The 13,502-nt window shown below is 45.3% G+C and overlaps 1 protein-coding gene across 1 annotated transcript; it reads right to left on the bottom strand.

Annotated features, from left to right (window-relative positions):
- Positions 1-704: 704 nt before the first annotated feature.
- On the bottom strand, positions 705-8,865 carry CKAP4 (cytoskeleton associated protein 4). The gene is made up of 2 exons (XM_026118001.2): positions 8,397-8,865; positions 705-3,944 (listed from the first exon to the last, which is right to left on the bottom strand). Exons 1-2 carry the CDS (start codon positions 8,754-8,756, stop codon positions 2,613-2,615), a joined length of 1,692 nt encoding a protein of 563 aa, XP_025973786.2. The 5' UTR covers positions 8,757-8,865; the 3' UTR covers positions 705-2,612.
- Positions 8,866-13,502: the final 4,637 nt, after the last annotated feature.

Raw genomic sequence — 13,502 nt, 5'->3', positions numbered from 1 at the left:
TAGGTAGTCTAATAACAGGTATTACCTGTTTCTAGAATTTGGCCTCAGGTACTACCAGGGCATGATAATGCCTATGCTCCTTTTTTCAACACTATAAGCAGTACAAAGAAAATTACATTTGGCTCTCACTATTGTAAAGCTCCTTGTATGGTAAATTTGGGTTCATCTGTGTGGGCAAGCAGAATGAAATCAGCCTTTCCCAAACTTTTGAAAGCCAGGTTTCCTTCATAAAGATACTGCCAGTTTATGGCTCTCGTGATCCACTGTTCAAAGCAATCCAAAATGAGCAGCTGCTTTGGAAAGATTATGTAGGTCCTTCCAGTACATTATTTCTGTTCGACATGTTTTGGGCATTGAGAAAGTTGTTAAAAATGGCATTATAAAGCCTTGATGGTGGCACCTAAGTTAGCATTCATTGCACAAATCACGCATTTCCTGTCTCAGAGCAGTCCTCTGGGGGCTTCTGGGTGTTTTAGTTAACACCGCTGTGTTGATCAGGCTCACCTCCTGTTTTCAAGTGTTTCTTCATAACCACAACAGGTAGGACTACCTTTATGTTCCACTATGAAAGCTGAGAACAAATAACGGGTGGTATCTCCTCTGAAAATAAAGTTCTTACACTTCCCCCAAGCCATTTCCAGTATCCCACTGGGAGCATTTTGGAAAATACTATGTTAAATAAACAGCAATCAAAACAAAGGTGCTAAGAATGTTCCAAATGTTTATTAAGTATTAAACATACTGCAAATAAGCCATACAGTTCATTTCACAGTAACCTAAACAACATTATTCAAAAACTTGAGAAGTCAACAAAGAACAGTGCAGTTCAATCAGTGACAACAAAGTTATCTTAATGCCTAGGCCCCTCTTGTTATGTCAGCAATTCTTTCCTATTTACAGTGGGAACAACACTAGATATAGTTGAGTATCTTATTTAGCTAAGGGAACTTCTTTTTGCCTGCGCTGTTCCCACAAACTTACCACTTTTGGGAGGTGCTATTTCTAGGAATTCCTTTCTAATGTAGCCAAAGATCTGGCTAGTCCAGGCTGAGGTGGTCATGATGCACTCTACAAGCCAGCAGTGGCCATTATTTCCAAGATATCCAATACAGGCACCTTTATCAAATCTTTGGATAACATTCAAAACAAAACTTTAAAAGGAGGGATATTAGAAATCCTTCCCCAAAAGACAGAAAACCAAGAAAGCTCCATGAGGAAGTGGCTTTTAAATGAACATCAACATCTAGAGTATCAGACACTTTTTCTCATTCTCAGCCAGTCAGTAGAGGGATCCTTTACTCCCAGAGTCCCAGGCAGACACCCAGTGATAAAGAATCAGGCCTGAAGTCCTGAATGCAATAATAATTCAGGTCACTGTCAGCTATGGAAGAACTTGGAAATGTACATGCCTTAGAAGCGATTCTGCTGATTTCATCCTGATTTTCCCCCTTTTGTGTTTTGGAGTGTATTATTATTAGCATGCCTGTTGTACAAGGAATACCAGAGTTGTGATTTCCATCCTTCTCTCTCCTCTTTTAAATTTGTGATCGTTTCTACAGAAAGTCCTGAATCACAGGTGGAGATTTAGGACTTTACAGGAAAAAAAAACAGCCTCATCACGTAAACAGCCCAAAAATATGACAAATATGTTACTGTACCCTCTTAAAACTAATCCCATCCTTCAGCTCAGATGTCCCTTCTCAGCACTAACACTCTGCACCAGCAGCTACAGATGTTGGGAAAGAAGCCTATGATTGCAAACAGTAAATCTCTCCAGCCATGCAGCGCACCACGTCTTGGCACCTGGGCAAAACAGTGCTTCGTTGTGCCCCCGCTCGTCTTCATTTTTGAGTGCAACAGTCACAACTTGCTTCTTTCTTCCCACTGTGAAACAGCTCTAAAACAAGCTACTACTCGCCGTGTGCCAGCTGGGCTGCAGTAAGTGTCCACGCGTACAGTCTCAGCCCCAAGCAACGCCACTTACCTCAAGCTGTCCTTACTGTGGGTTAGCTCCTTGGCACAGATTAAGGACACACAAAAATGTACTACAGCTCAGCTGATACATGGTAGATTGACCATATGGCTGAGCCCCAAACTGCAGAAATGGATGAGTTACTTCTGGCCTGCTCCACGCTCAAGTTTACGGGTAGAACAGTTTTAGCTGGAGGTGTAGTTTTGTTCATTTGTTTCTTAATCCAAACACACCAGTCAAATCCTCAGTGTGTACAGAAGTATGATTTTTATACCAAAACAACCATAGCCCTCCTGTGTGGGATATCTAGTGTCATAGTGTGAAACACGTTCATACCATTCAATATGTGCCCGTACTAATGAGGCTGTAGTGCCTTAGTTATACCACAATAGTTACAGCGGTACAACTTTCTAGAGAAGATGAGCCCTTAGAAACTCAACCTCCAACTAAACTCATGTTTTCATAAAACAAAACAAAAAACTACACAAAAGAGAAATAAAGGAAATAAGCAGAACTGTCCCTATTATTAAAGTATTCTTATTTTCTTTGGAGGTATCAAATTGCTTTTAAACAGAGTAAAAAACTGGGCATACAAAAGCTATTCTCTTTAATCCAATATTTGTACAAGGAGTACTGTTACCTAAACTTTCTCATGTATTTTTTCTACTTTCACAAACAATCTTTCCAGATCATTCCTCAAGTCATCTACTGAACTCTTCACAGACTCCAAGTTGTTCTCATTATTTTCAATTTTCACCGAGTAGGAAACTAAACTATCCACTGCAGTTCTTATCATTTTCAAATCAGAATCAACCTGGCTGACAGAAGATCTCAGTTCATCTACAGAGCCTTCAACAGAAGAAAATTTTTCGAGATAGCCTTGAGAATGTGCTTGAGCCATCTGAAGATTTCCTTGATCCAACAAAGTACTGATTTGTTTCTGGACATCCTGAAGAGCATCAGAGGATGGCAGGTCACTGATACTTCTTCTCAAGTTCTCCACATCATTGTACAGTGAGGTCTGTGATTCACCAAGATTTCTCAGAACGTCTGTGATTGAAGTTACGTCCATAGCTGAGATTCCCTGAAGAGCGGTAAAGCTTTGTTCTAGAGTACTGAGCTTATCTTCATATTCTGCCTCCTTAGAAAGGAAAGATTGCAACTTTTCAGTATGTTGAGCAGCAAAAGAAGTTAGAGACTCCAGGCTCTCTTCTATGTGTCTCAGTCGAGACTCTAGTCCTTCACCGTTCTTTTCAAAAGTTTCCAATGCTTTTCTGAAGAGTTCATTTTCTTCCCATTTGTTGAGGTCAGCTTTAATTTGCAGTAAATCTTCATCGAGTCTTTTAATGTCACCAGGGAGCTGCATAATAGAATCCTCGGCTCTAAGAACTTTCTCTTGTAAAGCTTTTAATGAAAGGTGTTCAGTGTCTGCTGCCTCTTTGAATTTCTCATGTTCTTGTTTGAGGTTGACTAACTCTTTCACTTCGGTATACACATCAGATTCCATGGAGTCTATTGTACTTTTCAGGGCCTCTATGTCCTTTTCTTTGGTTTTCATGGAGGTTTGCATCTCATCAAAAGCATCTTTCAGCACCTTTATTTCATGCCTATACACATCTGCTTCTTCTAGAGAATCAACCTTTGCTTTCATATTGTTGATTTCATCTTGGCTCCTTTGCTGCACTTCAGTGAATATAGCGATGTTATCATTTATTGACTTGGTTAACTCCGTTAGTCTCTCTTCCACTGTGTTTTCCAGCGATGTGAAGTCTCGTTCCCTTGCATCCTTCACCATGTGGATGCCATCAGACAAGTCTTTCAAGATTTCATTTTGTAGCTTCTGAAGCACTTCACTGATACGGTTGATTTCACTCTCTCCTTCCTTAACAGCCTTCTCAGTAACTTCTTGCTTCTGCTTAGTGATTTTCATCATGGATTCAAACTCTCCAAATGCGGCTTGAAGGGAACGCACCTAAAACAGAAGTCCGTATCTTTAATACTTACAATTTCATCCTTAGCTACATCCCTATCCTTTGTTTTTAAGGTTCTTAGGGCCCTGGTTATCATATGAAATGATCGCCACCTTCCAGTCTTTCAGGCTTCCTATCTGAGGCCACCCTATGGCCTACATCTATAGCAGGTACAAAAAGCCCAGCACCTACAGCCTCAAAGCTCTATATGTGCACACCTTCTGCTGAGGATCCTGGGCCTCACTGACCTGCCATAGATTATCCACAAATCTGTAGCAGTGAAAATCAAACCTAAGTCTTCAGAGTTTGCACCCTGATCTCTGAGCCATCCCTCCCTCTACAGTTCCTTGCGGCTGGTTTTATGGACTGCCAGTCCTTATTTAAGGAAAAAAAATAAAACAAACAAACAAAGAAATCCAGCGCCAGCTTCTGTGTGAATTTTGCCTAAGTATGGAGAAACTGGGATTAGACTTTATCAGGTGATCAGACCCTAGGCCAATACCCGAACACAAAAGAAGTTTCAAACCACTCAAGGAAGGACAAGAGGGAAAAAATAGGGGAAAAGGGGGGCTAGGAATAGCTGGGGAATGGAAGTAGTAATCGTGACATTTTGCTGCTCTTAGACATCAATGTAATTTTGGAGACAATTTTCTTGTTTGCTATTTTTTAAGATAAAAATATAGAAAGGCTTTAATGTTCTAAAGACAGTACCACATTATTCAAACACATGCCTCTACAGACACTCTTAGTGAAAAGGGGCATAGGCGCACGTATGTGTGTGCAGGCATAGAAGAAAGCTGCAGCAGCTGTTAAGGGGACCAACTCACAGAAAGTTGTTACTATCCCAACTACAACAACTACCTTTACAGCTGGCTTCACTGACAGCAATAGGGAAAAGGGCAAGGGCTAAGTGGCCACCACGTTAAACTACTCTCACCTCTACAGCTAAGACACAGGCACACCAAAGAGGAAGTGTGCATTACTTAATTCTGAGGCCAAGCAGAGTATCAGTCTCCTGACTGTCAAGAAGTCTTTTGTGGGGGGGGGGTTGTTTTTATTAAAAAAACATTGCAAAGTAATGTAAGAACTCCCACTGGCTGCAACAGAAATCCATCACGTACCTCAACGGCTCCAAATACCTCAAGGCTTTGGCAGAAGGGCAAGTGCTGAGTAATGCCTGTCGCGTTGCTTCACGCTACTCTCTATGTCTGAGGGATATATTAATCAGTCCTGCCACATGGGCTGCCATGTTTACTGATTAGATATACAGCTGGAGGGGTGGTTTTATTTTAGAAATGGAAGGAAACATAATTTATATATCCTTAGAAAGAAACACACAGAGGTCTTTTTTATTTTTTTTTCCTTTTTAACTGAAAAGGATTCCAGCAGCTTTCAGCTGGCCTCTGAACCTAGAAATTCATCTCAAAAGATCTAACAGACTTACTAATTACTAATTAAGTTATTCACATGTATTTTTGCTAAATAAAATCCTTGGCCAAAGCCTCCCTGATTTCAGCTGAGGTCTATGCTGTGAAAGAACTGTAGTTTGGTCATGAAACTTTCCCTTGCTCCAAGAGATCCATGAAGTTTGAAGAACGCCTATAAGAATGACTTCCTTCCCCTGCCCCCCCCCCCTTTTTGTAAAAAGGTTTGTAGCTTTACTTTCCTTATAGCTTGTAGTCTCTAGGTCTCTCATACCAAGCTAAGAATGAATTAAAAGGAGGGGGGGGGCAAGGGAAACAGGTAATACTGGCATACAAATTGCTGCAGGGCAACAGTCATTACACTGACTTACCACCCTTACTTTCATTACTTCTTAATTGTCATTCATTCTGATTTTTTTCCACATAGAGAGCTCTTTCTGTATCCCCATAAATGGACTTCAGGACTCTAGAAGGAGTGGGCAAAAAAGTCCATCTTTCCCTCATATGACAAATCATTTATCTTCCTTGACTCATTCCAACTAAACCACTAAATTCATATTTGCAATCAACCTATCTTTGTATGTTAGTATAAAAGGCACCAGAAATGTCCAGGGGAACTCTCTAGAGTGTCAGGAGATCTCTGCTGGTGTAAATCCGACGGAGAGGGATCCCACCCCTCGCGTATAGAGAGAGGGGAATGCACAGCATTGGGGAAACACCACAGCAGAAGTACTTTATACTTACTCCTCCACTGCATTTGGACAATGCCTATGGTGTAAGTTAAAAGATCTTTTCCTACACTTCTAGCTTCTGCTGGAGGCAGCCACAGAGCTCTGATATAATAAAATGCACCAAGGTCTTCAAATTAGACCAACTTCTAATCTGATCTGTCCTAACATATGCTCAGCTCCCTCAAGCACCACCAGGGCCCTAGACAAACCCCTTGCAAGAGAGGGGAAAAACCCACAACTCCAAAGTGATAGCTCATATTCACTACAAAGTTGGTTTGTGTGCACACCTATGTGCCTGTCTGCCTGTCTGCTGTTCATGGCTGGTAATGTGTGAAACCTTAGTCCTTGAAAGGTTTACTATCCTAAATAGGACATAAAAGTACTTCAGAAGCTAAGAACTACATCTTTGCAAAGCAGTCACACTATCTCATATTCTTACACCAAATAACCTTGGCTTTTCTGAAACTTGTGCTATACACAAAGACTAGATTTCCACATCATTTCCTTTCTCCTCCTACTGCTGATGTGTAAAGCAGATGAGCTTATACAACGCTCCTGACGGTGGCTCTGCGCACTGAAAGACGAAAGGGAGCTCCACGTAGCAGCCCGCACTGCCCGCCCCTCCATAAGCACTGAACAGGACCCGATGCTTTTGCAAAGCAATGTCAGGTCTTCTCTTCCTCAAGCACATCCTTCTGGAAAGGCAGCACAAAAACACAACAAGCAAAGCTTTCAAGGGTTGTAGTGAAACTCTGCGTGATCGCTTTCCTCTGCCTTTTAGTTTTGCATTGCTGCACGAATGGCTAACATCAGCCATCTGCCATACACTGGCAGATAAAGTTTCTGTTCTCTTTGAAATCAGCTGGTCATAAACTTGTGTTCTGTACTTTTCTCCTAGAACACATAACATATACCTAAAATTTTTCTGCAAGAATGCAGAGATGGAGGGAGCAAACTGTATCTACTCCTGTTTGGAAAGGCTTATATATTGCTTGTATATCTGAGTCCTCATGTATAATACGCACGTATTATAATCCTATACCCTGTATGGCCTGCCATTGCAATTTCTTCCTTCCTATACTTTGTTACAATGCCTTAAAAAGAAGGAAAATAACCCAACCCTTGCTAGTTCAAAGTGTGGCCCAGTCATCACCGAGTTTAAAAGAAAAAAAAAAAAGGATTTATGATTAGCTTCAGAAGTAGCCCTGCATTTTTACAACCCTTTTTCCACTTCACGCAAATGTCTCTTTTCCTCCTTGCTGTGAGGGAGAGGAAGCCCCAAGACATCGATTCTATAAATTCCACGTGTGCAGGCCACCGCGCTTCCGGGGAATACCGCAGACCGGCCCGCGGATGCCCGGCCCCGGCCCAAACCCATCACACCCAGCAAACAGCGAATCCCTACGGCTGCACAGAGGCAGCTCGCAATGCACAAAGCGGCCAAGCTGAGGCAAGATTTTCCCCTTCTCTCATCTGACTTGGTTACAACTTTACATGCTGCTTTTGAATCAGTTTACCTACTCTCCTATGCAAGCCTGGCTGTATTTTAATGGGATTATGTGCCCTTGCATACAGCATTTTCTTAAGTTTTGGGCACCCTGAGATGCATCCAGGTGGACGCTGCTGTTTGTGAAACTCCAGATCGGGGGCTTTTTCCTGAGGGGGGAAAAAAGTTGGAGGGAAAAAGCACTTTTTCACTTTGCTTGAGCCACCTTTTGCTGACGGCTCTCCCAGCCCTGCTGCGAGCCGGGGTGGCGATGGGTGCTTCAGCCTCGCTCCCTCGCTGGGGAGGCCGATGGGCACTCCAGCCTCGCTCCCTCACCGCAAGGGACAAACGCGACTCAGTATTTCTGGCCCTGCCTCCGCTGTCCAGCGAAACAGGCAGGATTTTAGCTTTCCGGAGCGCGTGGCGCATCTCGGCATTGCCAAAAGTTGCAGGAAGCTCCGGCCGGCAGGGCCCTAGATCCTGCCACGTCCGACAGCGCGGCTGTGCCACCGCCACCCGCGCACCTGCCCGCGCCGCGCTATCTGCAACGGCAGAAAATAGATTTAAAAATAAATAAATATAAAAACACGCAGGGCAGGCCTGCAGCTGTAAAACCTCTCCACGCCCAGGAGCGAGCAGGCTCACAGAGCTGGCCGCCCCCTGCTTCCAGCATCGTAAAACCAGCCCGACGGTCCTGCTTTCCAGGGCTATGCTCCGATTTAGAGCAAGCACGGCGGCGGCGGGGGCCATGCAGCACCTTCCCTCCTCCCGCCCCAAGTCCGGGCACCCCGACGGGGCCCGGCGCCGCGCTACCTTCTGCACCACGGCGTCCAGCGTGGCGGCCAGCTCCTCCCGCTGCCGCCCGGAGGCCTCCCTCTCGCGGCTGCTCCGCCCGACCTCCTCCCGCAGCTGCCGCACGTACCAGCCGGCCGGCAGCGCGGCGCCCAGCACCACGGCGGCGCCCAGCAGCAGCGCCCAGCCGCGCCGGGGGCCGGCGGCCGAGCGGCCCCCCCCGCCCGCCGCCGCGCCGCGGCCGCCCCGGCCCTGCGCCGCCGCCGCCGGCCGCCGCGCCGCCTCCTCGGCGCCGCCGGGCTGCGCGCCCCGCTCGGCGGCGGCGGCGGCAGCGGCGGGCGGGCTGCCCCCCTTGGGGCCCCGGTGCTTGGCGGCCGACATGGCGGGAGGCCGCCGCCGTGGTGCGCGCAGCGGGAGCGGCTGCGGCAGCGGGAGCGGGCGAGGCTGCCGCGGCGCGCTGGGGGCGGGGGCGCCGGCCCGCGCCCCGCTCCCCGCCCCGGCCCGCCCCCGCCCCGGCGCCGGCCCCGCCACGCACGCTTGGGCTGGAGCGATGGCTTGAGCCTGAACGCAAGCTGCGCGGGAAAGGCTGTGCTCGGACCAGGACCACCCGCCCGAGTCCGCAGTGCCTCCGTGCCTCGGAGCACAGGCTTGGCGTCAGGTCGGCTCCTCAGGCGCCCAGCGGCTGCCCTGGCTGCCAGGAGCGTTTCTGGACCCACGCAGCTTGCATCAGTCCATGGAGCGCCCGCGCCAAGCGCGCCCTCCGTACAGGCTGGTGGTTCAGCGTCCTGGTTCCCCACAGAGCCTACGTGCTCCCTCGCCCCAGCGCCGTGGCAGGAGCCCACTGCGCTTGCCTTCCCAAGAGGGCATGTCCCAGCTCAGGGCTGGGAAGGCCAAGCAGGCCTTCCCCGGCATGGCCGGATAGCTGGGCCTGTCGGGTGCCGAGCAGAGACCCCGTTGGGTCTCTTTGGTGCTCTCCATGCTTCTCCTGCTCACAGGGAGGCAGGTTAGAGGGAACTGGTTTGGATACGCTGGCAAGAAGAGGAGGGTAAGGAAGGAGGTCAAGGCAGAGCAAAGAGATAAGGAGCCATGGAGGAAACAGTCTCTGCTGCGCGTTGAATTAATTAGTGGTCATGTCGAGGGGGAGAAAGTTGTGTATGATCATGTAGACTATCCTTATGCAAGGCAGCTGGGGTGGTTTGACTGCGTTTTCAGGACACGGAGGGTTGGGGGGTGGGTAATGTTCTACATGGTGAAAAGGAGAAGAGAACCTGCATTTGGGTGGAAAGGAGCTATCGCATGGAAATAACTTTAAATTTTTTGAAGATTCCTCAGATTTTCCAGCATCACACAGAGCTGCTTTAAACCTTTTCAGAAACTGAGTAGTTACGACTTGTTATCCTGTATCTGTCTGATTGTGGAAACTCAAAAAAAATACAAAATAGCTCCCCTCCTATCTGCTTTGGGATAGACTGTAAGACAAATGATACCTTAGAAAAACTTAGATGTTTCAAAAACATGCCTTGATTGCACCAGTTTTTTACCTTTTTTTACATCCTTTAGCCTAACTCTGGACGGGTTACGTAGTGACGATTGTTTGATAGGCATCTAACGGCACTGCCAGTTCACTACAGAATTTTATGAGGACCTGGATCTAGACCAGTTGGTCCAGCCCTGCTGTTCAGTGATGTGTTACAGCAAGTTAGTTTATTTTTATGTAACGGTATCCATGCATTGTGTGCATTGCAAGACCAAGATGTGTCACTGCATCTGATTCTTGTAGGTATGGGTTACAATTCTGGAAGTGACTCCTAATGACAAGAAGGAACTGAGGCATGTTTTTGTTTTAACCTCAGTAGGTACAATGCAGGCAACAGCAATACAAAGTTCTTCATATACAAGTTCAGAGCATACATTCCTCTTGTTATTGCTTTGCCTTCCTCAGTTCTTGAGCCCCCTGTGCTGACATACTGTCCATTGTGCCCTTGGCATTCAGAAGCAAGGCTTCCATAAAATGTGTTTTGTGAGTTGCCTAAAGATTCAAGGCAAGATTCGTACTGGAGCTTGCTATTTCAGACTTAGTAGAAGTTAACTTGCAATCATGTGGTGTCTGCAAATTGCTGGCAGTTTCTGAGAGGCGCTTGGATCCAGGATTCGGCACCCAGGGCAGCGCTGTGACAGAAAGTGGCTGATGTGATGGAGTAAGTAATTGGAGAATCCTAAAAACAAAAACACGCACAAAAATGCTTTCCACTGGTTCTGTCCCAACACTTCCCTGTGCTTCAGACAGAAAGGAGGCTGCAAATTTTCTAAACACTCCATTTCTAATTTCCTCCCACCCTTAGACATACTCAGTAGCTATGATGTCAGGATGAACTCTGTCAAGGATTATTTAAAACTGCCTTTAATTTCATCACAAGATGGTGAACAAAGTAAGCTGATTATTGCCCTTATCTTTCACAATTGTTAACACCATTCAGAGAGATTTACATGGTAGACTTTTATTAAAGCAATAATGGATTTAGATCTGGGCTATGAGCAAACAACTGCTAGACAACCAGTAGTAATGGCAGTAGTTTCAGAAGGGGTTTTTGTTTGTTTGTTTTAAGAACAATGCCACGAAAAGTTCTCAGCAGTGTGTTATTCCCTTGGACACATTACTCCTCCTCCCTGCATTTCCATATGTATCTTTCTATCTCCAGCTAACTTTAAAAAAGTCTGTATTCATGTCTGTATCTGCTAATATTTGGCCTTATTAAAAATCTGTGTGGGATGAAAGAAAAACATCACTACTGTGGAATACATACAGTGAAGTGAAAATAATGCTTTAAAGCTCTACTCAGGCATCTGTGCAAAGATCTTAAACATGTAGCTTCAGTTTCTCTAAGACACTACGAAGCGTTAGTAACAAGAAGTGTTTTCCAGCTCTACACCAAGGCTTGCCAAGAATCATTCCGTGAATGGAAGTTCATCGCATAAATGTGCAAGCTCTAACTCCCTGCAAGATAAAGGCTTAGGGTGCTAATTGACCTGTTTCTGCATTTGATTACACCAAAGAAGTCTGATACCGTTTTGTCTTGGAAGATATTTACTTTTCTTTCTTGGTCTTTGATTCCTAGTACTTTTTTTTTCTTTTTTTTACAAATTCTAGGTTGAGTATTCTTCAGAGACAGAATCTTAAACTGGGGCAGGATCACAGTCCCTGATTTGAGCCTGCAAATCCAGTTTCATTTAATATTTATGCCAAGGTTTAGGCCTGAACTAAACTGTTAGGCCTGTAGTTAGTACTGTTCTGGTCAGTAACTACTAGCATGGGTAGGAAAATTTATAGTTGTCACAGGCATTCTGTGGCCATAATTCTGGTAAATTCACAGATGTGAGGCAAAGGGTCATTAGTTGGAGGGGATGCTGGAGTGACTGCAGGTTGCAGACTCCACAAAAGAACTTCTTTAGTGGATTGCCCTGACCCTAACAAGGAGCACTGACACAGGGTCAGTAGGTTGTCTTAAATTCCCTCCAGAGGTGGCTGGAACACATACGAGTGATCTTGCACTGAAACAGATGAGGAGCTCTCAGAATATTCTGTCCTCCTGAATACTGCATAAGTAGAAATATTCAGCAGTAAAACAAGCAACTTAGAAGAACTATAAAACCAGAGTTTCCACAATGAACATCTAGCCACAGCCTTAGTTATCCTAGGCCTTAGGATAAGGAGGATCTTGGGTTTCTATTTAGGAAGGGTCTAGAAAAAGCCAGGATTTGTAGCAGTAACCTGAGATGAAGGATTTGGGCTCTTGAAGCCATTTGCTTTGGAGAGTTGACCAAAAGAGCTCAGCCTTACGGGTGTTATCAGAGGTAATAATCAAGAAGACCATCAATGGTAAGCATCAAGGATTGTAAATCTGTTTCAGGTAGTAAGGTAGTGTAGATAACTGGTGTACTGCTCCTCCTTCTCCAGTTTGGCAGTGACAAGGAAAATGTTTCAGCAAAGGACTGAGAATAATCTTTTAATAATTTTTTCTAGCAGACAGTAACCCAAAAATAAAGAAAATGGCTGAACAAGGGTTAGTTTTGTAGCTTTAGTATGCTGCCTTTCATTAAAAGACTAGCTAAGACTTTTTCTTACCAAGGAACCAATACAAACTATTTCTTGCTGATCAAAAATACCATTCTGCAAACAGCTCCTCATTGTATTTGACTCCATAAGTCAAACTTGTTTTTTCCCTCTGCAGAGAAAGAGAGATTACTACTGCTGAGGGGAGTGCGCATTAGGAATTTGCTGAGGTGATAAAGTAGCAAGATACTGCAGACTAGAGTGGTTGGGTAGTTTACTGATGTACTATTTTCTCTCAGAAGTTTCAGTGTTCTGTCCTGCCTCTGCCTCTGGTGAATCTGAAGCTGAATACTTCAGTGGCAAGAAGCAGAAATCCTGTCTGCTTCTCACAGGACTAATTTCCCTCTGGTACACAGAAGACTCAGCTGAAGAGCAAGCTGAGAAAGCATCTTTACACCTGCTTTGTAGACTTCTTTTCTCACTCTTGAGCCTATTATCTGGGCCTGATGGTCTCAGTCAGCCTAGAGTTTTAACATCCATCTGTTAGAGCTAAAGCCAGTCTGCCCGGCTCAGTTATTAGGATTAGGGCAAAATATCTTGTGACTTCAAGTTATGTTCTCAACTTAGTTGTCATGGGCTCTGGTGTAAACAACAACATGCCCTGCCCTTTCCTTCTCCTTCCACGCTGGCCACCCTTGTTAAGCACATAGTGGGACATTTCTGACCTGAGGGGCCAGGTGCAGCTGCACTCCCTACCCACTCAGTAGCTGTGTTGCTGTGTGCTGGGTAAAGCAGTGCATTAATTGTAGGCTTTCTTGTCCTTGCCAGTTTTACTGCTAACAGGAAGGAAAAGTTCTAAGCTAACTTGCTGCAAAAGCTGAGCACAAAATAGTCCTTCATCAGAATTTAGAGCAGTTCGCTATTGAAAGGTGTAGAACTAAGGCCAACTGGAGACACTAGTGAAACTTCTGCCTGCGTGTGCCATATAAGACATATGGACATTGATCTTCATAATTGACCAGAACAGATTTGAAGGCTGTACAATTATTTCCTTGCTTGACATTGCAGAAGACAGA

Source organism: Dromaius novaehollandiae, chromosome 1 (genome assembly GCF_036370855.1).
Source record: "Dromaius novaehollandiae isolate bDroNov1 chromosome 1, bDroNov1.hap1, whole genome shotgun sequence".
Taxonomy (NCBI): Eukaryota; Metazoa; Chordata; class Aves; order Casuariiformes; family Dromaiidae; genus Dromaius; species Dromaius novaehollandiae.
This window is presented reverse-complemented; position numbering and strand designations above follow the sequence as displayed.

What these genes read in the sequence shown, in the direction of transcription:
- CKAP4 (XM_026118001.2), bottom strand. Translation starts at nt 8,756, where the DNA reads ATGTCGGCCGCCAAGCACCGGGGCCCCAAGGGGGGCAGCCCGCCCGCC. An exon ending in TGGACGCCGTGGTGCAGAAG is followed by an intron (nt 3,945 to 8,396) that starts GTAGCGCGGCGC and finishes CTTCTGTTTTAG; the next exon opens with GTGCGTTCCCTTCAAGCCGC.